Here is a 25376-nt window from a genome sequence, read left to right as displayed (position 1 = left end):
GAAAGGGAACTGAATTAGTCATCACTGATGTTTAACTTCTTAGCTATCCATGTTTTTGAGCTCCCCAAACCATCCCACTCTCCTCCAGCACGGCTGATACCCCATGCTCATTGCAGACTCTAAGTAAAGACTGTCAGCTACTTAATTACCATTTTCGGCTGCACTGCAACCAGTCTTTAGCTGGTCTCTCACACAGGCATTGGCCATGCCGGCCTGTGCTTTCCATCATGAGATCTGATGGGATCGTATCAGCTGGTAACTGAACAAATCAGCTCACACTGCGTAAATTAACGTACCGTGGTTCCGGCTCCAGCTCTGTTGGAGACCGGCACCATCTCCAGTTTGGCATTGTTGGGCAGCCTAGCAAATCTCCACTGCAAAGACAGGTCCAAAACATTCCTCTGAAACCTGAAGGAGAACAGAGCCTATTAGAAATACAATGTCCCGGTACCGTGCAAGAGAATTCCCAGGAGGCTGACTAAAACCCATAGAACGTGATTCAATAACGAACAATTGGTAATTATAACAGCATCTTCGACAAAAGCTCTTCTGCACACCAAACAGCTGCAATTTGCGGATACCTAAATCTGTGTTTCTCCTTTAAAGGTTTTAAGGGGATAAACACCCACCAACTACATAACCAAGCCTGGTTAAATACCATTCTCTTTCATTTTCGTTTTTTTTAGTGCTACTCAGACAAATGAGCTCTCAATTAAGACACCATGATAGCAGAGGGTCAAAACCCCAGGTGAGAAGGGAGACGGGCGCAGCTGGTCTGTGTTCTGGACGAGGTGCACGCGTGGGTGTCCCGTGGCAGCGACATGGGGCCTCGCCGTCTGTCCCACCAGCGGAAGGAACGTGGCACAGGGACATGGGGACGAAGCGACCCGAACAGAGCTCAGGGTGTGCCCGGCCCCTCGCGCTCCGCCGCGGACCCCGCCAGGCCCGGGCACCCGCGGACGGGGCGCACCCGGCAGCGCCGGGCCCGGCGCGGAGAACGGGCGGAGCCTCTCCCACGGCCGCGGGCAGCCGGACCCGGGCCCGGCCCCACGGCGACACTCACTTGAGGCCGTACTCGCCAGGGCTGCCCCCCTGCTTCCTGCAGACCTCCTCGAGGACCTGCGGAAAGAAGAGAGGCGTCACGGCCGGCCCACGGCCTTGCCGCCGTTCTCCCCTCAGCCCCCTCCCCGCCGCGGACCCACCTGGAGCAGGACCGTGCCGGGGCCCACCCGCACCGTGACCCGCCGCCCGCTGGGCGCCAGCACCGACACCGCGGCGCCGCCCCCGCCCGCCGCCGCCATCTTCCGCCGCCGTGCCAGCCCCGCGCGGCCGGGGCGGAGCCGGCCGGGCCCGTCCTGCCGCGGGCCCGCCCCGCCCGGGCCGCACCGGAGGGGGCTCGGGCGGGGGCACTGCCCGGGCGGGAGGCTGCGGAGCGAGCTGTCGGGAGCAGTCCCGGCCTGGCGGAGCCGGCCCGCGGCGGGACAGGCGGGCGGCTCTGAGGCCGGGGCGGAGCGGTTCGCCCGCGGCGGACGCCGAGTGCGGTTCCCTGGGCGCGAGGGGGGCTGGCGGGCCTTGCTCCGGGCAGGCGGTGGGCGGCTCGGGCTGCTCCCCCGGCATGGGGCGGGGGCTGCCCCGGCCCTGCCCGCTGGGCCCGGTGGGGGCGGCTCGGGAGTCGCTGCCGTCTCGCAGCTCCGTGGGGAACGGGAGCGGAGCCAGCCCACGGCCCGCTCTGGCTCACGGCGCTTGTGCTGTCTCTTGGGTTTCCAGTGTCGGGATCGGGTACCTCCTCCAGGGAAATAAAATATTTTCTCCTTGTACCGGGATCCCAACCGGCAGCGCAGGCGGCCACCCCGAACCGAGAGCCGGCCCGGGCCAGAAATCCCTTGGGCTGAGGGATTTGTGTCTCTCTCCCAGCAGTGATACCGAAAATTCCTGCGTGTGCAGGGAAGGTTCTCCTGGGCCAAATACCAGCCCTGGCGAACGCCGCATGTCACAGGGGCATGGGGAGCATCCTGCCGCCACCCAGTGCCACCGGAGTGCCCGGGCAGTGCCACAGTCGGGACGCCGCTGGTCAGACAAAGCACAGCTCAGATGGTCAGGGGAGATAGCTGCAGCCAAGGAACTGAAATTATCGTACATTTCACAACACACAATTTCCCAGAGACTTTATTTCATTTATGGGTTTCCCCTTCAGTCTCAGCATGGCCTCTGCATCAAAGGCGCTCTCAGATTCGATGACAGTCTGTTTAGTTTGCTATCATAAAACCAAACCAAACCAAGTCACAAAAAAAAAGAAAAAACCCAAACAACAACAACAAAAAAAACAACCCAAAACTTTTAGTTTGAGTAACCACTGGAATTTATTTAGCCTGAGATGTAACCACAGGCCAAATACTTTCTCTTTTCTCTACTTCTTCTATATTTATCCTATATGTTAAGCTTAAGTCTCCACCTCTACCCCCAGCACCCACAAAAATGTCTGGTTTACTTGGCTTATAAAGAAAAATATCTTTTCAAGGAAAGACACTTTTATAAAAGATAATGCTTGTGTTTACCATATCAGCAGTGTCAGAGAAGGGAGAAAAATGGGAATTTTAATGAGGGAGAGACTTACCCTAGCTTATGCAAGTGGATCCCTAAATCCACCTAATACCATAACTGTTCAGTGAGATGTAGAAATAGTAATAAAGGATGTCCAGGTGTAAAGTGTTTCAAACAATGCTTAAAAACGTCTTTACATTTTGTTCATTTCACTGGTCAGTATCACTGCCATCGTGTTTATAGACCTACAGTGTTCAGGATATGTAGTTTTCTACCTTTTCAACTGCCTTTTCCTGTAAATACACATGAAGAGATGTGGGAACCTAAGGACAAGAATTTCTGAAAGCTGACACACTTGTCTAAAAAAGGGTGCAACAAATATCTGATATTCAAGCACTTCTTCGTCTTTAAAATAGGGGAAAGCTCTGCAACTATCTCACGCATAATGAAGATATCCCATTCTTCCACTAATTAGTGTTTTTGCTGGAGGAGAAGAAGCAATTAAGACGATTTTGTTAACTGCAGTGACTATCCCCTTCCTCAGGCAGAGTAGCCATTCCAATCTGAAAGACGCATTTTGGGTTTCATAGCCCAAAACAGTGGTCTCACTTCTGGAAGGGTGTAGCTCCTATTTGATGTCTGAAGCAGGCAACTGTTTCTTTTTTTGCATCTGGAAGTGACACATCCCTTAAAGAAATGTTGCTCCTCTTACAAAGAACCAATGTAATTTGAGCTGAACATTTCCAAATTGTGGGATTAGAGGTGATTCTGGTTATTAATAGTAAGTCGTAATCACAAAGTTGCATGGAGGGTGAGGGGTCACATTTCATACCCAGAGCCACTTCTAATCTCAAATATTTATCTGAAATTAGAAGCATCAGGAGAGAAATGGGGGAGGTGACTACAACCTGGAGTCCATTTAAGTGCCACAAAGAGAGAGGAACTCATTTGGGAATGGCTGAAAACAGTCTTGTATCTGATTTCTGCCACTGTTGGGCTGGAGAACGCCTGCAAATCTACCAGGTGAGCCCCAGCCAAACATCCTCCAAAAATTTGTCTTAAACTGCATTTCTTGGGTAATTACAATGAACACACTGCAGAATGACCTTCCCTAATCCCACTTTTCAGGCAGCTAGTGCTTTTCACTCAATACACAGCCCTGGCACTGTCTGCCTCTGCATTGGCACAGGCATGCAGGGAGTAACATATATTTGCTTCTTCACAAAACAGCAAAACCTTACCTGCTTTTATTTTTTATTTCTTCTTTCAAAGCGAATAGGAAATTAGCTGTGAACATGTAGAAATATGTAGTAGCGAGCTCCAAAACATGATGCAGAACAAGCTGCTTATCACAGCAACAATAATTCTGGAGTGTTTTCTGCTGCCTGTACCAATATCACTGACCACAGAGTGTCCTGAGGATGTCCAAGAGGTGGTTCCTACCAGAGCACCACCCAGCATGTCACATCTGTACCCAGGCTTTAAGAAAGCTCTGCTGCGCTCCTGGAGTTCCTCACAACCCCTGGCCTCAGGGTCAGAGGAGGTCAGGAGAGCAGCACGACCGTGCAAAAGCATGATTGGTGAGTAGTGCTGTACGGAGTAATTTACACACAGGACAAGCCCCAGGGATCTTGGTCTGAGCCAGGGCTGCAGATTGGCTCAAATCAGGAACGAGAGGAGGCTATGAAGGGGAACCATACCTGTGGTACGAGCCCTTACACAGGACCCAGGTGTGACTCTCTTGGTTCTTGGGTTTCCTTGAGAAACACCTAAGGGGCAAGTGCTGGGGCTGCCTCAGTCCTGGCAGGGTATGAGGGAATTCAGAACTGTCTCATAAGCTTTTGTACAGCATAGGCCAATACACTGAACATACAGGGACGTATCTTGAGACACAGTGGAACACATTATGCAGGTCATTTCACTTTCAAGGGTATTAAATTAAAACAGTATCTCACATAACATTATTCCCAATCATTAAAAGTCTCCTGCTTGCCTCCTGTATGCCTCACTCCTACCAATAAAAAATGCTAACTCTCCAGTGCCTGGAGCAGGACTTCAATCCTTTCAGCTTTCTCTGAGCTTCTTTTTGTACTGAGGCCAATCTATTCAGTGTAGGGAGGCACTTATCAAAAGATTAAAATTCAGTGAACTTCTTGTGCTGAAGTATTACAAAATTATCTAAAATCTGTGTCACTTTGATGTTCACTCAAATTCAGTATGTCAAGGAGTTGAACAGTACCAGATTTAAATGTTTAGAAATCAGAAAGGCTGTTATACCAGATCTGCAGCCTTACATTCTTCCTCATAGCCCCTTGCTCAGCCTTGAAAAGTAATACAACATTTTACTGAGCTTCGGAAGGATAGCAGAAGTGCCCTGAACAAACCCTCCCCTGAGTGACCCAAACCAGAGGTCAGAAAGCTGAAGAGGGCTCAGTAAAGCCAAGCCAGGGAAAATTTGAATTTCTTTGCTTCACCTCTTAGGACAAAGATCTGCAACTTTAACATGCATTCCTCTCTGCCATAAGATGCCTCTCTGGTGCATCATAATGTGCCAGCTGGTTACCAAGCAAGGCATTGCAGAGTGCAGGAACTCAGCCCTCCGTGGAGAGAAAGAGCAGGGACGCCAGGAGGAATGCAAGCCTGGCACCGGGAGCCACGGCAGCCTTACTGCGAAGGATGGAGTTCAGCGATCTTACCCCTTCTGGGTTCTTGCAGTACCTAGCGGACTATGAGGTCCTGAAGTTGTTTATGCCACATTCTCCAGGGATCCTGGGGCACTCTGGGGACTTACTGCTTCAGGCTTCGCACTAACTGACCAGTTTCCACAAGAAGCTCTGCTCAGGCTGACTGACAAGTTCTTTAACCAGCAGTAACTAGTCCCAGCGATCCACTGCTTGGACCTGGCACTGACAGCGAAGAAGGGAGGTTCAGGGCGGTGCAGACAAATATACAATGATGCAGAAATGTGCTGGGACCAAAAACTTGTCAGAGAGTGAACGTAGTGCACTTGAGGAGGTGCACAGTCAATTCAATAGCTTTTCTTGGCTTTGAAGATACTGTCGCCAGTATTAGCAGTCAAATAAAACATTTGGGGGTAAAAATCTGAGTGAGAACAGAGCAAGAGCTGAGAGTACATAAGAGTAACTGAAAGATAAAAAAACCAACATGGCAAGCAAACCAAAACCACATGCTACGTGTGTAGGAAACACAGAGCTCAGCCGACATTCAGAAAGTCCAAACACAGTAAGATAAAAAATGTAGTTGCAGCAGTTGCACAGCCGTAATTCCAGCCTGACAAAAAAACCTTCCACGTGCTATTTTAAGATTATACTATTTTCACCTTTTCTGATCCCAGATAGATTATGTTTCCCAGTAACGACAATCTTTCTGCTCTTTTCTGGGAGGCTCTTTTCTGAGTTGTCCTATTTCGTATATAAACGAATTATTCAAAGGGTACAATTTTCTCTGTTTCTCCTCGGTTTTTACCTCCGAGGTGCTCTGCGATAAGGCCATTCCCAGGGAACTCCCTCTCTCTCAGACGACCGGCACTCTGGGGACAAGACGGCTTTTTCTCTAGGATTTTTCTTGCAAATCCTGGAGGCGTCCGGGCCTCGGGGGAGAGCGGCCGGCAGTGAACCTGGCGAGCTGCGGAGAGCAGCAGGGCGCAGCCTCCACGGCGCGGAGACCCCGAACCCGCGCAACCCGCGGCTGTGGCCGGGGGCTGCAGGGGCAGGACCCCCCCGCCTCCGGCCCGCAGCGACTCCGGCACGCCCGGGGCCTCCACGTGCCCTCCTGCTCCCGGTGCAGCATCCTCCAGTCACCCGCGGAAGCTAAGCAGACCGGACGCCGATGTCTGGGACCAAACGAGCGCTTCCCGCTGCTCTCTGGGAGCCAGGGCCAGGCCGGAGCGCGGCACCGCGGGCCGGGCACGGGACGGCGTGCGGGATCCGGCACCAGAGCGATCGGGGGGCGCGGGGCTGAGCTCCGCCGGTGAAGCGGCGGTGGCACGTCCCGGGGCGGGGCGGGCAGTGCCGCCGCCGCGGAGCCGGGGAGGAGCTGCCGTCGGGGCTGTGGGGGGAGAGGGGCGGGTCGGGGGGCGCGGCGCGGGCCTGGGGCGCCGCCACGGGGGCTGCCACGTGCGGGGTCTCGCGTTCGGGCGGCCCGACCGCCCCCCCGGCCCCGGAGAGAGGCCGCCCCGGGCCCCCGCCGCCCTGCGGGCGAGGCTGTCGGGCGCCGCCGCCACCGCCGTGGCCCCGGCGCCGGCAGGGGCGGAGATGGCGTCGCCGTCGAGCGCCGGGCGCTCCCCGACGGAGCGGCCCACCGTGCCGGTGCGGTGCGGCGCGGCGCAGACCCCCCGCTCCCTCCGCCTCGCTCCGAGGGGGCGGAGGGCAGGGCAGGGCGGGGGCTGGCCGGCTGCTGCCCCACGCGGCGCCCGGGCTGGCGGCGCCCCCGGCGCGCTCCCCGCGCACTCCGTGCCCCTCTGTCATGCTCACCGCCTGGGAGCGGGCGGCGGGCTCCTGTGCCGGCAGCCACGCCGACGAGCCCGAGCCGCCGGCGCTACCCTCTTCGCCCGCCGCCGACCCCCGTCCCCGCGGGTGGCGCGGCGGGGCGCGGCGGAGCGCGGGCGGCGCTGGCCGCCGCCGGGGACTGGCTGCCGCCGCGGCGAGCGGCGGGTGGCGGCGGGCGGCGATGGGCACCGCGGCGGTGCACCTCCTGCTGCTGCTGGGGCTGCTGCACGCCGGACCCGGCGGCGAGGGCAGGAAGGGCTGGCGGCGGCGAGGCCCGGCGGTCCGCGAGCGCGGCGAGGCGGCGGCGGCGGCGGCAGCAGCAGCCGAGAGTTTCCCGCTGGACTTCACCGCCGTGGAGGGCAACATGGACAGCTTCATGGCGCAGGTCAAGAGCCTGGCGCAGTCGCTGTACCCCTGCTCGGCCCAGGCGCTGCCGCACGACCTGCGCCTGCACCTCCTGCACAACGCCTCGGTCACCTGCAACGACGGCAGCCCGGCCGGGTGAGTCCCCGCGCCGCGCCGGCCCCTCCGGGCGCCCCGGGGCTGCCCCGCGCGGCCGCCGCCGCTCCCCGCGGCCCCGGCCCGGCCCCGAGGGCTGCGGCGCCACCGCGCGGCGGCGCGCGGCACCGGCGGCGACAGGTGCAGCGAGCGCCTCCCGGGCGGCGGCCCCGGCGCTTCCCCGGCGGGCGGGAGCGGAGCCGCCGCCTCGGCGGGGCCCCGGCCCGGCTGGCACCCGAGCGCTTAGGCGCTGCCCCTTGTCTGTGCCCGCAGCTACTACCTGAAGGAGTCCAAAGGCAGTCGGCGGTGGCTGCTGTTCCTGGAAGGTGAGCGCCGGCGCCCCCGATTCCGCAACGGCGGCCACGAGCGGGGCGGCGACCCGAGGCTGCCCTCGGTGCCCCGGCTCCTGAGGGCCGCCGTCCCTCGCCCGCCAGCCCCCGGTCCTTCGGGGCGGCTGACCCCTGTCCCCTCGCCAGGAGGGTGGTACTGCTTCAACAGGGAGAACTGCGACACCCGCTACGACACCATGCGGCGGCTGATGAGCTCCCGGGAGTGGCCCGCGACCCGCGTGGGTGAGTCGCCCCCTCCACCCCGTGGGGCAGCCCCGAGGGACGGGGACCGGGCGGAGGTAGCGCCCGCCGTCACCACCCTGGAAGGTGCTGATTGCTGCCCCGTGACGGTCCCGCGGGGACGGGCAGGCGTTTGGGTGCACAGGTATTGCCGGTAAAGAGTGCTTCTGGCTTCACTGTCTTCTCATGCTGCAGCTTCCTGGGTACCCAAACCTCCGTCACTCACACAGATCGTCTAGCTGAGTATATTGGAATTTACCTGCTAGCATTTGTCTTTTGGGGAGGTACTTAAACAGGCATCACAGGTCTTTTCTGTACTACAGGAAGCTTCTAGACAGGCTTAATCTGTAGCATGAATGAAATTCTGAATGTCAAATCTGCCTAAGAGCAAATTTAGACATGTTCCTTCCACTTCCCTTGCCAATGTTTTTCATCATGGATGTTTGTTTTCTGTGTGGTCAGAGGTCTTGCATAAGGCTCCTAGGATTCCTCTGAAATCACAGACTGTCATCTGTATGTTTCTTGTTTCTTTGTGCCCATCTGCAGGAACTGGGATCCTGTCCTCTCAGCCAGAAGAAAATCCCCACTGGTGGAATGCAAACATGGTGTAAGGAGGGACAACGGAGGGAAATAGCTTTATACTTAAAAAGCATCTCCTGCCTTTAGGCTAGCAAGAATGCTGCAGAGACAGGTTAAGACTAATACTTGGAAAAGGAAATTGTGTTTTTCCTCATTTGCTGCAGTTCTACTCTCTAGCACGTAGGGCTGACAAGGTCGAGAAACTCAAGTTCAATGTCCTTGGAGCTGTGAGTTAATCTAATGAAGAAAAACTGAGGATAGCTCAAACAGCTGCAGTGGTGAATCCATCACGAGTGGTGGGCTGATAGTGTGTTACACATCTGACAATTTGAGAAGAATGTGGAGCAGCTCTCTTAGTTCAAAGAAGAGAAATGAGAGAGATCAGTTTACATATGCGTCTATACAGAAGGGATGTAAATTTGTCTTCTGCAAAACAGAGACATGGGGAGTTAATTCCTGCAAAAACCTCCAGTGATTGCAATCAGCATTTACACTGCACTGACTAGAGTCTTCTCACTTTTCATGTGAAAAACTGAAGCACAGAGAGTTGCCCTGTGACAGGTCATCCACTGTGTTGGCAGAATAGCTGAGAGCAAAGTCATGCTCCATCGTTCTGTCCCTTGAGCTTAGTGATTCAATTAGATTGATAAAAGAATGTTATTTATTGATTTAACTCAGTAAAACTATTAGTGTTCAGGAGAAAATTCAAGACAATTACAGTTGTCACTTGGTGTGCAGGAAGGTAAGTTGCCAAACTGGACAGAAACTGTTCCCTTTTCCCCTTCCCAAGATTTAATTTTCTTCCAGTTAGGTGACCACATCCTCACCCTGTTGTGTGTCAGAGGCACAGCAGGACTCACACAGCTCTCTCTTACAGATTCATCCCCTATTGCTCAAGTGATGTTTGGAGCGGTGCCTCTTCCAAGTCTGAGAAAAGTGAGTCTGGGTGTTGCTGATGGGCCGTTGCTGCCCCAGATATCACACATTAAAGGCTGTGGCCAGACTTCTGTGAAACCACGTGGATGAGAAACAGGCTTTTTCTTGCTGAAGGGCAGGAAAGAATATCAAGCTATTTCCAGATAAAACATCCTGATCTCTTTAGCTCAGGCTGTTTTGACATAGTTCAGAGCCACTGCTTGAAGAGATGTTACACTGATGAAGTAGGCAAGGATTAGAGGACCAAGATTCCTTTTAGATGAATCTCCAGGTTGCAGCACATAGCAAATTAATTGCTGAGGGACCATGGACTGCTGCATGTGACTTCAGCATGGCTGACCTGAGAGGCAGGATTGTGAATTCAGTGTCAGACTTTTATCAGGAGGGTGTTTGGCCGTAGGCAGGAGCCATTGTGTGTCAAGCTAAAGCTGCCTGCAGGTTTCTTTGAGACCTCTCAATACGTGCTGCACTGCCATCCTCTGTCATTCTGGTGGTGTCACAGTGAGGGACCTGTTCACTGCATCCCTGCTCCTATGGAGCAGTTACACATCACAGCCACGGATGCTGGTGGTGCCAGGGAAGCCGTGTCTTTGTACGTGTAACATCTTGTGAGGCATTGCTTCTCTGAATTGGCTTGGTTAATTGGGAAAAAGGGGAAGCAGTAAGTTGAAACTGAGATCCGGGTGGTAGCAAGGTGTGTGTTTCTTCCTCCAGCACTTTCCTTTTGTATTCCTTTTCCAAGTTTACTCATTTCTAAGCACTCTCATAGGAAGGTGCTTGTGTGATTATTTAGTTCACTCGGTTCTCTTTCAGGGCAGCACATTTTCAATCTCTTGTTAGGTGTATTTCATGTAGGTGGATAAAATGAGCCTGAGTTTAGGTTCATAATCTCTTTGGAAAGTTCTTAAGCATTTTCATAGAGGAAATAAAAGTCTGAGCCAGGACAGGAAACAATTTTGTTGACACTGAGCTGTCTTCCAGATGAATATGCCTTCATGGGAGCACTGATTATACAGGAGGTTATAAAGGAGCTGGTGGGAAAAGGTCTGAGCACTGCGAAAGTGTTGCTGCTAGCAGGGAGCAGGTGGGTACCCACGAGATTCTGTTTTGTGAAAACATGAGATTTCCACAGTAGAAAGCTGTTGAGGGAGGAGACCTCAGCAGCTCCTGAAACATTTCTTCCAGGAATACAGTAACACACAGCAAACCCTGTATCTCCAGTCAGTTTTCTCTGTAAGTGGCACAACGGGATGATACAATATTAATTCATCAGCTTCCAGTCCCTTCGGTTCCTGTTGGCCTGTATCATAAGACACATCTCCTGTAAATTGATTCAGAACACCGAAATAAAAACCAAATTTGCCTCATACAGGTGCTCTGAATCATCCTGTGTTGCACAGAGCTCTGGTAAGCTCAGTGTATTACACAGGAGTGTAACAGAGAAGTTGCTAAGTGTGAATTTGTCTCACTTCAGATTATTTTAGTTTTTGACCAGCCAACCCCCTTGGAAATTACATGGAGAATACACATGAAGAACATGAATCTCCCAGGAGAGACAATAACAGCAGGACTTTGTTTCTGAGCTACCAGATTATTACTCAGCACTGGCTTTATTTCTGAGTTGCAAAGCAAGGAATTAATGTGGTGTCTGCCAGGCTCCTGGTGAATGGTTGGGTAGCTGTGCTGTGGTAGATAAGGTGCTGATAAGGTGTGTCTGTGCACCTGAGTGTGCCCCATGGCTGCAGTGTGATGTTGCTGTTGCAGCGCTGGAGGGACAGGAGTGCTCCTGAACGTGGATCGAGTGGCAGAGCAGCTGGAGGAGATGGGATATCAAGGGATTCAGGTTCGAGGCTTGGCAGACTCTGGATGGTTCCTGGATAACAAACAGTATCGCAGGACAGACTGTATTGACACCATAACCTGTGCTCCAACAGAGGCCATCAGGAGAGGAATCAGGTACAGTCAGATGCTCTCAAGTACACTGTGAGAGGTTAAAGTGTGGAATAGATGTCCTCCTTCTCTGTGTTCCTTCATTTTGATACTTACGGAGTATTTATTGTTTACATCTGTGTTTTTCTAATGATTTAATTGGAAAAGACAATAAAGTCTAAATGTATGAAAGACTGTGCACAGTTGTAGATGCTCTAACATGCGTTGATGGGACAGTGCTGCTGAGAAAGCTGTTCTATCAGTTGAAATTCTAATCAGAACAGTGATTAGGATATGCAGAGGACACATTGTTAGGATTGCCCTGTGCCTCCCATTCTGTTATTGCTTTGTCTTCTAGATACTGGAATGGCATTGTTCCCGAACGCTGTAAGCTGCAGTTTAAAGAGGGAGAGGAATGGAATTGCTTTTTTGGATATAAGATTTACCCCACTCTTCGATGTAAGTGCCAAAGGAGAGAGATCAAATGGATTTAGGGTTTCCTCTGTCTCTGTAACTAATTTGGATCAATCCCTTCTCTGAATTTTTTGTCTTTCTAGGCCCAGTCTTTGTTGTTCAGTGGCTCTTCGATGAGGCCCAGCTTACTGTAGACAATGTACACCTAACTGGCCAGCCTGTTCAGGAGGGGCAGTGGCTCTACATCCAGAATCTGGGTAGAGAGCTGAGAAACACCTTGAAGGATGTGACGTAAGTGTTTCATTGAGAAAAACCTGTCGCTTCTGTTTCTAAGGGGCATTCTTGTCCAGTGTCCTTGTGTTCTCAGATCTCTGCTGGAAAAGGAGTGTTGTGACTTTGGTAACTATTAGTTCATCTGCATCAACAATCTTGCCTTTTTCATTTTTGTGGAAAATTGCACCCTCTCCCTAGTCTGGAAGGTTCAGTTCAGGGGGACTTGCTTTGTCCTTCAAGACATAATCCCTGTTTCTTTTTTACTTTAAGTGCAAGCTTTGCTCCTGCCTGTTTGTCCCACGAGATCATCACACGCAAGTAAGTGCTTGTGCAGATCCTGTGAGAGGTGAATGGGGATGTGGCTTGGGAATGAACCTGTCCTGGGAGCCTGACCCCTCTGATGTGAGCTGTACAATTTGTCTTTTCAGTCACTGGACTGACATCCAGGTGAAGGGGACGTCATTACCCCGTGCCCTGCACTGCTGGGATCGGAGCCTTCACGAGAGCAACAAAAATGGGAAGGCTCCTCTGAAGGGCTGCCCAATTCACCTGATTGACAGCTGTCCCTGGCCTCACTGCAACCCCTCGTGCCCCACGATCAGGGACCAGTTCACAGGGCAGGAGATGAATGTGATCCAGTTCCTCATGCACATGGGCTTTGATGTTCAGAAGATGGCACAGCAGCAGGGCCTGGAGCCCAGCAAACTCCTGGGGATGCTCAGCAGTGGTAACTAGGGAGGGCTCGTCACAGGGGCAGAGATTAGATCAGGAGGAGAGAGACTCTCAGCCCTTCTCCCAAACTTTCTAATCTTCTTCCTTGATGTTCCTGCAGGCAGATGCATGCTCATACCCATGGCACGCTCACACCTGTGCACTCACATGCTCCCACACTCTTGCACGCTTATGGTGTGTCAAGAAAAAAAAAAAATAGAAGAAAAAAAAAAAAGAAGGCAAGCAGCAATTTCTTGCTTACACTGTTTGTCTGGAACTTGTTCTCTCCCTCCAAACTCCAGGGCTAAGTTTCAGCTGGTCACATCCTCTTCCTGTGTTACACAAGGCAATCAGATACAGGGAGTAGCAAAGCCATAAATAGCAGCGATGAGAACCTCACCCAGATCTGGGACATCTTCCCTTGCCATGAATTCCACATCATAGACTTGTTACAAGTGGTGAAAAAAGCAAGCACTGGATTTCTTCTGTCCAACTAGAAGTGAAGGAATGATTACATTGCTTCCTGGAGGTTAGCATCTCATGCTGAGTCACAGTACACAGACCCAGGACACGTGCTAGGGATGGACACTCTTGTACTCAATTTATTCATACTGTTTTATAAAATGACTTTTTAATTACTTTTTTAAACTAAGCAAGAAATATAATGGATATTGTAACATATTTTTTTTTAAATAACGAAGAAACCTCTTGCTACTTTGGCAACGTGGACATATTTATTTTAATATGTAAAACGCTATTTATAAGGGCTGACCGGAGAACCATACCTATGTCTTTGTAAAGTTGTATATGCTGCTCATTTGGATGGGTTATCCTGATGGTCACTTGTGCCTGGGAGAGGGCTAAGGGTGGTGTTGATGTTTTGTATATTAATTAGATTTCTGTGTTCCCCTTGCAGTGTGCCTTGTCATTGTTTCTGTGATGAAGAGGTTGTAAACCTAAGGTTTAAGTACAGAGAATTTCACCCAGCATCTGATGTTTGCAGACTTTCACAGCATTTTTGGCTTGCCTGGGATTCCCCAGGTAGTGCAAGGCATTTTAAGGTGGAGGGAGATCTGGCTTTGCTGCAAAGGCCTCTCTTCAGGGAGTGAAATGTTTGATCAGAGCATCAGAAGCACTTGGAGCAGAAAAGGCAGAGAACACAAGACAAGCACCAACATATTTCTCTTCTAATCGCTGGGAACACACCCACCACAGCACAGAGAACCCCCTTTGATGGTGGCGGGAGGAGAGCAAGGGAGGGATGCAGAAAGCGCGGCTGGGGCTGGAGAGGTTCCTTGGGTGGGAGCCCGTGGGCGGCGGGAGCAGCTTCACCCTGGGGCTCGGGCAGGGCATGGGGAGACCTGCAGGGCTGCAACCCCTGCTGCAACCTCTACTGCAGTCCCTGCTGCAGGAGGAGCAGAGCTGCAACCCCTGCTGCAGCCCCTGGTGCACCAGGAGCAGAGCTGAGCGCCTGCACTCGTGTGCGTGGTTACACAGCGTGTTAGCCACAGAGAATTTGGGCCTGATCTGTGAAAAATTCCCTGTACTTGCAAGACAGACTTTGCCAGGTTAGGACAGTGGTGCTGCTTATTAGATCCCTTGTTTTGGGTAAGTAAACCCAAAAAATGAACCAAACTGCAGCCCTTCGGTTCCTTTTCTTGGACTTGAGGAAAAGTCTGGCAGGACCACACACAGACCACCACAGTCAGCTGTCCTGCTGTGCCTGGGACTAACACGGATTGAAGATAAACTAAAGAGAAAATGGTTGGTGCTCCCAGTGAAACTGAAAAACAGGAAAACATCAGTGGAGTTTCCCTATGGTCAGTTTGGAGATTACTGATATCCTTTATGTTTTAATGACTTGGGTGTAAAAGTAGAATTGTCCTGATTACAGATTTCATCTGTTCTCTGCTGTGCAGAAGGCAGTGACAAAAGGGCAAGACTGGAAGAGTTCAGTGCCATGTGTTTGCATTCTGTGATCTTTTGATTAGCTAAGGCTCTTTATTCTGAGGGAGAAGTGGCCATGGTCTGCCTGGTGTCCTGCCCCACCAGTGTGATTTTGGGGACCCTCTGCCAGCGCTGAGTCTGTGCTGAGGGCTCTCAGAGGGACACCTTCCCACGGGAAACAGGAGTGAGCAGCAGGAGCAGCTCTGCCCTGAGCCCAGGGGCCATGGATGGAGCGTCCCTGTGCGGGAAGCGATGCCACAAATGCCACAGTGCAGAAAGTGCCAACGGAGCCCAGAACAGTGCTGGAGGTGAAGGACTAGGAGAGAGTCAGGTAGGGCAAGATTTCGGGATGGGAACCTGTTCACCTGGAGCTCCTTGGCTCTCCTGCTGCATTTCCTGGTTGTTGTGATGTTAATTGTGCAACTTCCACCCCAGATGAATGCAGGCTTTTGTACTTTTAGCACCAGAGGCCTTTCAAAGGAAAATGGAGAGGACTTGAGATGAATGAAAGAGACGATGAGGTAACAAGCTGGTGGCACAACTGAAGGTAGGTGTATTTTATCATTGCAGCCAGAAGTTTGTACTGTTCTCATGTGAGCCATTCCAGCAGTTAAGTTTTTCTGCTCCCATACTGGATGAGTACTGCAGGTGAGGAGCCAACAATGCTGCTGTGAGGTAAGGGAGGAATTTTTCTGCTATGTTGTGGTAAAAACATTCACCCATTCCCATTCTGAAATTACATCAGAAATTTTGTTTGGGGCTTTTAGAGACATAATTAAGAGACTTCTTAGAGATGAGGTCTGGGGGGCACTGCATGCCAGGTATGTCTCACTGTGAAAGTTTTGATCTCACAGGAGGGAGAGTTTGACACTATTTATTGAAATCTGTGTTCCAAAATAGAGCTAAGAATATCAAAGCAATTTTTTAAAAACAATTGTATTCAGTTATTGCGTTCAGAGATACAAGAAAAACTGATTTCCACATAAAGTAAAAGAGAAAGTTTAAGGAAATGTTGAGGATGGGTGCTGTCAGCCTTCACAGCCACAAGCTGTCACAAAGCACAGCAGGTAAATGTATCCCTGCTCCAGATCAACTGCAGCAAAGTGAGTCAGCTTTTATTCAGCCTCTGGCCTAAATCCCTTCTTTTTTAGGGTTTGTGCTGCCTTTGGGCTTGTGCCCCCACTCAGGGGCTCTGGGGTCTGCGGGACCGAGCTCTTGTTCTGCAGCAGGGCTGGAATCACAGCCCACTGCCACCGCAGACACCTCCCCTGGTGCGGGCATTGTGCGGGGAGCGGCAGCATTCCAGGGACCCCAGAGTTTCCAGAAGAACAGCAGAAGGATAATCGGGAGCCTTTGATGGAGCTCGCAGCTTCAGTGTTAAATAACACCCGCTCCCAACAGCTGAGTGGGGGCAGGACTCATTCCAGAACTATTAATAAAGCCCCTATTTATACTCCAGGTTCCTGTGAACGGTGCGGCAGAAAGCTACAGCTGCGGAGTTAAAATGGAATAAATGTCAGCCTGCAGGGAAAAGTACCATCCTGTGGGAGAGGAGACAGCCGAAGGACAGCACAGGGGCAGGTTTCAGACCTGAGGAAGCAGAGAGCGAGCGGCAGCACCCTGAGCTTGCAGCCAGTGGGCAGAGCCAGCCAGTCACTCCCTGCAGCCGCAGGTCCGTGCACAGAGCTGCCACAGATGCAGCGTCAGAGGCAGCTCCCACTGATGCCAGCAGAGACCAGCGGGATCTGAGCCGCCGCTCCACTGAGCTGGGACCAGGTGGGACTCGGGGCAAAGCTGCAGGAGCCAGAAAGGGCGATTGAGGAGGCTTTGAGTGCATTGTCTGCTGGACTGGAAAGATAATGGAGAGCACGGGAGGGCCGTATCTGAACACGGCTGCGCTGACTTCCCCTGTAGGAATAGCTCGGCTGCTGCAGATGACCTTCGGATGCACCACGTTCAGCCTGGTTGCCCACCGAGGGGGGTTCAGTGCTGCCTACGGCACCTTCTGCATGTTTGTCTGGACCTTCTGCTTTGCCATCACTGTGTTCATCATCACCTGTGAGTTCACACACCTGCACAGCTGCCTGAGCCTCTCCTGGGGAAACTTCACTGCTGCCTTTGCCATGCTCGCCACGCTCATGTCGGTCACGGCTGCGGTGATCTACCCGCTCTACTTCGTGCAGGTGGGCTGTTACCCCATCGGCTGCGAGGCGAGGGATTTCCGCATCGCCGCCAGCGTCTTCGCGGGGCTCCTGTTTGTTGCGTATGCCACCGAGGTGTTCTTAACCAGGGCAAAACCAGGACAAGTCACCAGCTACATGGCCACCATCTCCGGGCTCCTGAAAATTGTTCAGGCCTTCGTGGCCTGCATCATCTTTGGGGCGCTGGTGAACGACAGCCAGTACGGTAAATACGTGGCGACGCAGTGGTGTGTGGCCGTCTACAGCTTTTGCTTTGTGGTGACAGTGGTGGTAGTGGCCTTCAGTGTCACAGGTAAGACTGCATTGCTGTGGTTCCCTTTTGAGCGTTCTGTGGTCATCTACACCTTTGGGGCTGTGCTGCTCTACACGAGTGCTGCGGTCATCTGGCCAGTGTTCTGCTTTGACAGCAAGTACGGCTCCCCGCGACGCCCTGGCCTGTGTGCCAAGGGCAGGTGCCCCTGGGACAGCCAGCTGGTGATTGCCATCTTCACCTACGTCAACCTGCTGCTCTACGTCTTGGACCTGGCGTACTCGCAGCGCATCCGCTTTGTCTCGCACCTCTGAGCCGTGGGCTGGCCTGTGGGGCATCTCAGTGCTGTGAACCACTGCAGGTGCACAGGGACGGACCAGGGCAGAGGCGCTGAGCAGGCACGCACACACCACCATCAGCCAAACTTCAAGGTGAGGACTGGCTACACTAACGAGTGAGTGACCTGGGGCAGGTGGGCTGCAGCTGGTGCAAAGCACAGCCCAACTCCCCCATGGTTCTGCCTCACCTGCCTGGTGCCAGCATGGAGGAATGACAGCTCCACGTGCGTCTGCAGACAGCAGGAATGCTTGTGACCACAGCAGCAGGGCTGCAGGCTACCAGGGTACTGAGCCAAATATTAGGAAAGACACCAAGGATTTTGAAACTGTGAGCCAGTGCTTAATGGCAACCACGTGACTGCTCAGGAAGTGGAAAAGTTAAAAGCTGCATGAAGGAACACCAGGAGATGAAAACCAATCCCTTGGAGTTTGGGTTAGTTTGGACTGTGTTGTGAGACATGGAATGCCTGCAAGTGTGGGCAGTTCTAGTCTGGGTGTTTCTGAGAAGACCATCATAGCCACCACATATTTTGAAGGTTGTCAGTCTTTTCCCTTCCTCTCCTTCACTGTCTAGCACAGAAAAGGAATATCCTCAAATGCACACCTTGGAGGAGGCCTGTTTAATTTAATATTCCTATCTAGCAAGCACTGGGTCACTGCAGAAATGAAAATTTGTAAAGTGGGTGCTCTGCTGCTGAGAATCAGGTTGTAGAGGAGAGCCAGCCTGCAGTGACCGTGTGGGACCTGCCATGGTCACTGAGCAGCGCAGGAAATACCTGGGCACGTGCCCGTCCTGATGCACAGGCCACCATTTCTTTACACTGAGGTTTTCTTCTGGAGGACTGAAGATAAATTCTGAGGGCATGGGAAAGGGGAGGGAGAGACGAATTGATCTCACAGTTCTGTACAAGAGACTCAACCAGGTGGGGAGGGGGCATGGACAGGACAGAACTTGCACACGGTACCCCAGAGCAGCCCAGGATTCCTGAGAACTCTGCACCACCGAGTAGCCAAATTTCTCAGACCCAGCCCTGACAAAATACCCACTTTGAAGTTCCACAATTCTCAGCTCAGATTTCAGGCCCCATAGGAATCTTCATTTGTTCCAGGGAGAAGCCAGACTGTCCAAGTGCAGCACATGCAGACTTGAGTGCTTTGATTAAAATCTCAGTAGCTGCCTGTCAGAAACAAGATTTATTTTTTAACCAAAACAAAATAAAGTTGAATGGCAGATGTATGCTTACATCTCCTGAGATCTGTGTCCTGTCACCCTGCTCTCCACACTCTCATTGCAGCAGACATAGCCCTTTCTGCACAAAAGCAGAGCTCGCTTTATTTTGATGTGCAAAGCCTGAACACAAACCCAAAATAGAACAGACACAACACAGCAAGATCTCTGAGGAGATCCTTTGCAGAATGACTCAGGAATAAAGAAGGAAACTTACTTTTCATCAGTGCTTTGTGTGGGGTTTGAAAAGCAAAGGGACAACTTCTTGGGACAGATTATGTTGAATAATTCTGAGCAAGGACCAGCCCTTAGCAGTGGGAAGCATTAGCCAGGAAATGGGACAATAATTGGGATCCAGCATGAAGGAACAGCCTTCCAAGGGGATTTTCTCTTTGGTGAGTCCCAGAGAAGGGCAGGAAATCTGGGAGACGTGGTCCAAGAGGAGGCTGGTAGGGCAGAGCCAAAAGGAAATCCACTTGTGTTGGAGGAGTCAATTTACAAGAGCCACTGCATGTGAAGGGACCTTGAGCATTTGAGATGTATTCCTGTCAAACCCATCAATATGGACAAATTAAGCTGTGCCACACTTGAAAATGACTTATTTTTTGTTATTACAGATCACTAAAAGCCTGTGAATGACCATGGCTTTTTGTTATAAAATTCAATCCAGTGGGTCCAGGAACGTTGTTTGAGGAAAGCCCCATCCTGGAGTGGCTCTGGGGGCTGGGGAAGGGGGCCAGCAGAGACAAGAGCCACAGGCAGGGGCGTGCTTGTCCCCAAGGATGACACCGCCACTCCTCAGCTGCTACTGCTGTTGGAAAGCTCCTTGGCTGATAATGCCTTGGCTGAGCCAGGCACTGCCGGCTTCCTGCGGGAAGGTTCTGCACCAAGTAGGAACAGGAGCAGAAACACGGTGAAATCTGGCAATGCCGTGAGTTGATGCAGCTTACACTGAGCCAGGGTCAAAGGGCCAGAGAGAAATTGCTACTTGGGAAACAATGAGGGCAAAATTGAATGCCGTCACAATAAGGGGAAAGAGAATTAAACATGGAAATCATGATCCCAGTGACTGGAGGAGTGGAAACACAAGTCATTGCCAAGAACAGTGTGTTCAGATTTAGCTTTCTCATCTGCCAGCCAAAGACTGAGCAAAAAATGTGAACATGGTCAAAATGGCAAAAAAAAAAAGATTGTGTGGACAACAATCCTCTCTTTTAGGAGAAAAAAAAAAAAATCAAAACCTCATGCGTCAGTGGTTAAAACACTCCCCAACCATTGGAAACTATGAGATTGCCCAATCCAGGACAGAGAACATCTGATATCTGCTCAGCAGGATTTACCAACCAGCTCTGCCATTATTCAGTTCACCAAACCCCCTTCATCTCCAGAGTGTCTCTACCTCCTTAATTAATAGATGATGATCAAGTAGCTCACCATGAACCAGATTTTCCCAGCCACCAGCCATCCCAACCTCTTCTGGTAAACTCATGTTGGGATTTATGTGTGTTCATTAATTATGGACTTGAGACTGCAGCCAATCCAGACAGCACCCTGAGGATTCCAGCATGGACAGATTAAAATCAGAATTGTTAATGGCTTACGTTTCATTTGGCTTTTTACCTTCTGTTTTGGGTTCAGTATCCCCAAAAGATCAGCGTTTAGGAACATTTATCAATTAAAAAACCCAAAAAACCTGAGATTTAGTTCTGTCAATAAAGAAGCAAGAAAAAAATTTAACCAGTGGTAAGATAAAAAGAAAGAAAGGAGAAAAATGAGATGTAGTAAGTAAGCAAGTTTAGTAAGTAAGTTTAGAAAGTAATGAGCTTCACTAAGGTGATACTGTAATAAGGGTAAAACATAGTTTGTTCATCAAACTTATACTAAGTTTACACTGCAGCCTTAGAAACTTAGTTTCTCTTTACTAACAAAACCCTGTTTACTAACAAAGCTTCATTTGTTTGGTGATACTTAGGCAAAAAAATCACCGCCTGCTGCTTGAGTTTTACAAGAACACGGCGGCCTGGGCTCAGGGGCACGGAACCCTGCGGGCCATTCCCAGAGCACGAGCGCAGCCCTCCGCGGGCCCGGCCCGGCCCCCTCCCTGCGGACAGCGGCGCTCCGCGGGCCCGTCCGGGCCCGCGGAACGCCGCTGTCCGCAGGGAGGGGACCGGGCCGGGCCGGGCCGAGCCGAGCCGGGCCGAGCCGGGCCGGGCCGGGCCCTCTGAGGGCGCCGCCTCAGCGCGAGCACAGCGCCCCCTGCCGGACTGCAGCGTCGCCGCAGCGTCCCCGCGGGCGGCGAATGATGCAACACCGGGCGGCGGTTGCACCAATCGCTGGCGAGCGCTGCTCTTTTGGCCCCGCCCCCGCGCTCTGAGTGGCCGAGCGCCGGCGTTGCCCCGCCCCCGCTGGTCGCTGATTGGCTGCGCGCCCACGTCTCGCCGCGCGGTGTCGCCTCCGTGCGCGCGTGGCCACGTGGACGGCGGCGGGGCCGGGTCTGGCGCGGCACGGCACGGCACGGCACGGCACGGCACGGCACGGCACGGCATCGCACCCGCACCGAGCCTGCACCGAGCCTGCACCGCACCTGCACCGAGCCTGCACCGCACCGCACCGAGCCTGCACCGCATCGCACCGAGCCTGCACCACACCGCATCTGCACCGCACCGCATCTGCACTGCACTGCACCGCACAGCATCTGCACCGCACGGCACCTGCACCGAGCCTGCACCGCACCCGCACCGCACCGCGCCTGCCATGAGCGTGGGGTTCATCGGCGCGGGGCAGCTTGCCTTCGCCCTGGCCCGCGGCTTCACGGCGGCAGGTGGGCGCGGGGCAGTTCGCCTCCGCCCTGAGCACGGGGGCTTCACGCGGGGCGGGGTGGTGGCGATCACGGCGCGCTGACACGCGGTGTCGTTCGTAGGGATCCTGGCTGCGCACAAGATCACGGCGAGCTCCCCCGACACTGACCTGCCCACCGTGAGCGGGCTGCGGGTGAGTGCGGCCGGGTAGCCGGGACCGGGTTGGGGGCGCTCCCCTGCCGGGCCGTCCCGAGCCTGAGCCGTCCCGTTTCTCCCCAAACCGGGTGCAGAAAATGGGAGTGAACTTCACGGTGAGCAACAAGGACACGGTGAAGAACAGCGATGTCCTCTTCCTGGCCGTGAAGCCGCCCATCATCCCCTTCATCCTGGACGAGGTGGGCCCGGACATCGAGGCCCGGCACATCGTGGTCTCCTGCGCGGCCGGTGTCACCATCAGCTCCATCGAGAAGGTGAGAGGGGACCGGCCGTGCCACCCGGCCAGGAGCTGGTTCCACTCCTCTGACTCGAGGAGCCGATGCAAGGGACACGCGTTACTCGTGCTGCTCAGGGCTAAAGTCACGCAGCAGCAGCCAACTTGTTTTCAGTCACCTTTGCCTGTCTTCAGCAGCAAATGCTATTAGAAGTTTTATCCAGCTCTTCTCTCACGTAAGATGCTGTTCGATCATGTTTCTTTTAACAGCAGTGGGTCGTCTCCCCTGAATTTCTGCAGATTTTATGTTAAGTGTCTGCAGGAGCTGTTTTGGAGGTCTGTGGGTTGATGTGGGATTGAGGCCTTTCGGATACTCTTTCCAACCTGGCTTTGCCCAGCTCCTGCTTTGCTGGTACTGACGAAGGCTTCACATTCACGTTTGGGCTGCTGAGGCTCAAAGCAGGGCATTTGAGACACACAGGTCACTCTTTTTCTTCTGCTTGTGTTGTTCTTGCCCCTGGGGGGTCCTTTCCTGGACAGCCCATTGATGGAAAATATGGACTAAAGCTCATGTTTCTCCCTTCTTTCTTTTTTTCTTACCTTTTATCTTCAATGATTTTCTGCCCTAAGAAACTCTCTACCTTCTGCCCCACACCAAAAGTGATCAGGTGCATGACCAACACCCCTGTGGTAGTCCGGGAAGGTGCTACAGTCTATGCCACTGGAACTCATGCGGATGTGGAAGATGGGAAGCTTTTGGAACAGCTGATGGCCAGTGTGGGCTTCTGCACTGAGGTGGAAGAGGACCTCATCGATGCTGTAACGGGGCTCAGTGGCAGTGGCCCTGCGTATGTATGTGCTGTTTCCTCACCTAGTGCCAGTCATAGGGAGAGCAGTTGCCTTTACCTGCCATAAAGTCTGTGCAACTTCAGCTTGTCCTTTTTTTTTTTCCCCATTGCCCACATTTGCAATGGGAAGAAGTCCAGAAGTCCATAGCCAGTGTGCAGTGTCCACGTGTCCATGTTTTAAAACTTGGGCCCATAGTTTGCATGATGCAGAAGCTGAATTTCTCCCATTCCCCCTGCTCCTGAGCTGTAACTAATGAACTAGTGGGAGGGAAGCCTGGCATGGCATCCATGAAGGAAAAGGGGAGGTTTTGTCAAGTCTGTAAGTGATAGGAGTCACAGAACAGTCCTGAAGCCCTGGATTCTCCCCTCCCTGAGACCAGTCCTGGAGCAGAGTCTTTCAGTCACCTTCTTCCTCTCTCTGGTCTCAGGCATTCACTGCCCTGGATGCTCTTGCGGATGGAGGAGTGAAGATGGGCCTTCCCCGCAGGCTGGCAGTTCGACTTGGAGCACAGGCTTTGCTGGTCAGTATCACCTCCTGCACAGCAAATCTGAGACTGTGCCTGCTCTGTGCAGAGGAATCTACACATCACAGTTTGAAATTATCTCGGTCCTCTCACAGAATCTACTTTAAAGAATGTGTTTGTTTTGAATGCACACTGGTTCCTGGTGGGGGGCTGTAGGAAGTCAATCTGCTGGCATTGGTGGTGGTGTGGGAGCTGAGACCTGGGAAACTGTCCCTTTACAGGCTTTGTCAGCTCTGAAAAGTGTTTTGGCAGCCTACAGGAGCCCAGGGTTGCCTGTTGTGAGTGTTGGTGCTGTGCTGTGCAGTGGAGAACAGGAGTGTATGACAATGGCTTCCACAGTCAGAGCTCTGGCAGGTGTTTTCCTCGCTACAGGGCGCTGCCAAAATGCTCTTAGAATCTGAGCAGCATCCTGGTCAGCTGAAGGACAATGTCTGCTCGCCCGGGGGAGCCACCATCCATGCCCTGCACTTCCTGGAGAGTGGTGGCTTTCGCTCACTGCTCATCAATGCTGTGGAGGCTTCCTGTATCCGGACAAGGTGGGTACCTAGGAAGTCCTAAAGAGCTTGCAAGACTTGTCCCCCACCCTCTCCATCTTCTTTTTGCTATGTCTTCCTCTCCCACTACCCCATTGTAGGGAACTGCAGCATCTGGCAGACCAAGAGAAGATTTCCCCGGCAGCCATAAAGAAAACTTTGCTGGACAAGGTGAAGCTGGAGTCTCCTTCTCTGTCTGTGGCATCTGTTAACAAAGTCAGTCTGTTCACCAACAAGAGCAAGAAGAACTGACCAGACTGCTGTATTCTGGCAGTGCTGAATGTCAATGTCCAGGCTGCAGCCAGCCAAAAAATACACTTTTGCAGTAGCCAGGAATGGCGTGGCCAGGAGCCAGGTTATTCTATACATCATGCATGTGGGCAAGGGGCAGGGGGAGGGTTTGTGACAGGGAACAGGGGCTGAAGAGGGATGGGGAGGAGGGGTCCCTTCTGGTTGGTTGCATGAAGCGAGCAGTGGGAGTGACATAATTTACAATCATCATTGTAGTGAGCAATTGTATGAGAATCCTTTGGCTCTCTTCTACACTCTTTTTAATATTGTTGCTGTAACTGTTTTCTTCTCTCATTACTGTCTCCAGTAAATTGTTCTTATAGCAAACCATGATCCTTACCTTCTGTGCCTCCAGTCGTCCTCTCCAGCCTGCCACAGGAGGAGAGGGACAAGAGGGGAGTGAGTGAGCAGCGTGTGGTTTTGAGCATTTCAGTGGGAACGCTAATACGGGGAATACCATTCCTAAGCCACAACCATTAGTGTTCTGTGTGTTCTTTTGTCCAAGGAAAAACGCTCACTCTGCATGTTGGTATCCCTGTACCAAGCTTGTGGCTTGCAGCAGCTGTGGGACAGTGCTGTAGCAGAGGGTCTTTAACCTGTGGTGGGGTTGGTGTGAGCAGTCCCTGGCACTGCTCTTTTCTTGGGCAGGGGTGAAACTCATTAGAGCTTGTCAAGGAAATAATTTGTCCAGAAGCCTCGGGTACTTCCAGGACTCAAGCAGAGTTTGTGATGTCCCATGCAGAAATTTTTTTAACAAGATTTTTTAAAGATGTTTCAGAACTTTTAGCGTTAGGCTTTAGGCTGCTGGCAAGGTATGACCCTATAGGTGTGACAGATGGTTACTCCTCTTCCCTCTTTATATAAAAAACACTGCTTCTCTGACGAGAGCTGTGGCTAATCCCAACTGTTTTGACTGGGGGTGTCCCTTGCCACTGGCAGTGGTCACTAGGTCAGGCGCCCTTGGGTGTCATACATTCCTTCCTTTCCTGCTCAGGATCTGCAATACCTGTGCAGACAGGCCAAGCTGGAA

General features: G+C 52.5%; 4 protein-coding genes across 5 annotated transcripts in view; 3 read left to right on the top strand and 1 right to left on the bottom strand.

The window, feature by feature from the left end:
- ASPSCR1 (ASPSCR1 tether for SLC2A4, UBX domain containing) overlaps nucleotides 1-7846 on the bottom strand; it is a 38444-nt gene extending 30598 nt beyond the window's left edge. The window contains exons 1-3 of one of the 2 annotated variants that reach the window (XM_042779852.1): nucleotides 7828-7846; nucleotides 1064-1119; nucleotides 297-408 (exon numbers count right to left, since the gene is read on the bottom strand). In XM_042779852.1, coding sequence (XP_042635786.1) covers nucleotides 297-335 — 39 coding nt within the window. In that variant the 5' untranslated portion in view covers nucleotides 336-408; nucleotides 1064-1119; nucleotides 7828-7846. Of the gene's footprint in view, nucleotides 1-296; nucleotides 409-1063; nucleotides 1120-1202; nucleotides 1302-7827 lie in introns of those variants that run through there. The other variant, XM_033076497.2, reaches the window with a different exon arrangement.
- NOTUM (notum, palmitoleoyl-protein carboxylesterase) lies at nucleotides 7231-13873 on the top strand. The gene is made up of 11 exons (XM_033076498.1): nucleotides 7231-7550; nucleotides 7821-7873; nucleotides 8024-8119; nucleotides 8663-8723; nucleotides 9573-9631; nucleotides 10613-10715; nucleotides 11396-11587; nucleotides 11919-12019; nucleotides 12118-12265; nucleotides 12518-12565; nucleotides 12676-13873. The coding sequence occupies exons 1-11, from the start codon at nucleotides 7231-7233 to the stop codon at nucleotides 12980-12982; spliced, it is 1488 nt and encodes a 495-aa protein (XP_032932389.1). The 3' UTR covers nucleotides 12983-13873.
- Nucleotides 13874-16068: 2195 nt separating this feature from the next.
- On the top strand, nucleotides 16069-18947 carry MYADML2 (myeloid associated differentiation marker like 2). Its single transcript, XM_033076993.2, has one exon. The coding sequence runs from the start codon at nucleotides 16765-16767 to the stop codon at nucleotides 17668-17670; it is 906 nt and encodes a 301-aa protein (XP_032932884.1). The 5' UTR covers nucleotides 16069-16764; the 3' UTR covers nucleotides 17671-18947.
- Nucleotides 18948-21603: 2656 nt separating this feature from the next.
- On the top strand, nucleotides 21604-24673 carry PYCR1 (pyrroline-5-carboxylate reductase 1). Its single transcript, XM_033077012.2, has 7 exons — nucleotides 21604-21743; nucleotides 21843-21913; nucleotides 22011-22190; nucleotides 22781-23002; nucleotides 23427-23519; nucleotides 23895-24058; nucleotides 24157-24673. The coding sequence occupies exons 1-7, from the start codon at nucleotides 21677-21679 to the stop codon at nucleotides 24305-24307; spliced, it is 948 nt and encodes a 315-aa protein (XP_032932903.1). The 5' UTR covers nucleotides 21604-21676; the 3' UTR covers nucleotides 24308-24673.
- The last annotated feature ends 703 nt before the right edge of the window (nucleotides 24674-25376 follow it).

The sequence above is a fragment of the Catharus ustulatus genome, chromosome 20 (genome assembly GCF_009819885.2).
Source record: "Catharus ustulatus isolate bCatUst1 chromosome 20, bCatUst1.pri.v2, whole genome shotgun sequence".
Taxonomy (NCBI): Eukaryota; Metazoa; Chordata; class Aves; order Passeriformes; family Turdidae; genus Catharus; species Catharus ustulatus.
The sequence above is the reverse complement of the archived record's forward strand: the minus strand, read 5'-3'. Positions and strand labels throughout refer to the sequence as shown.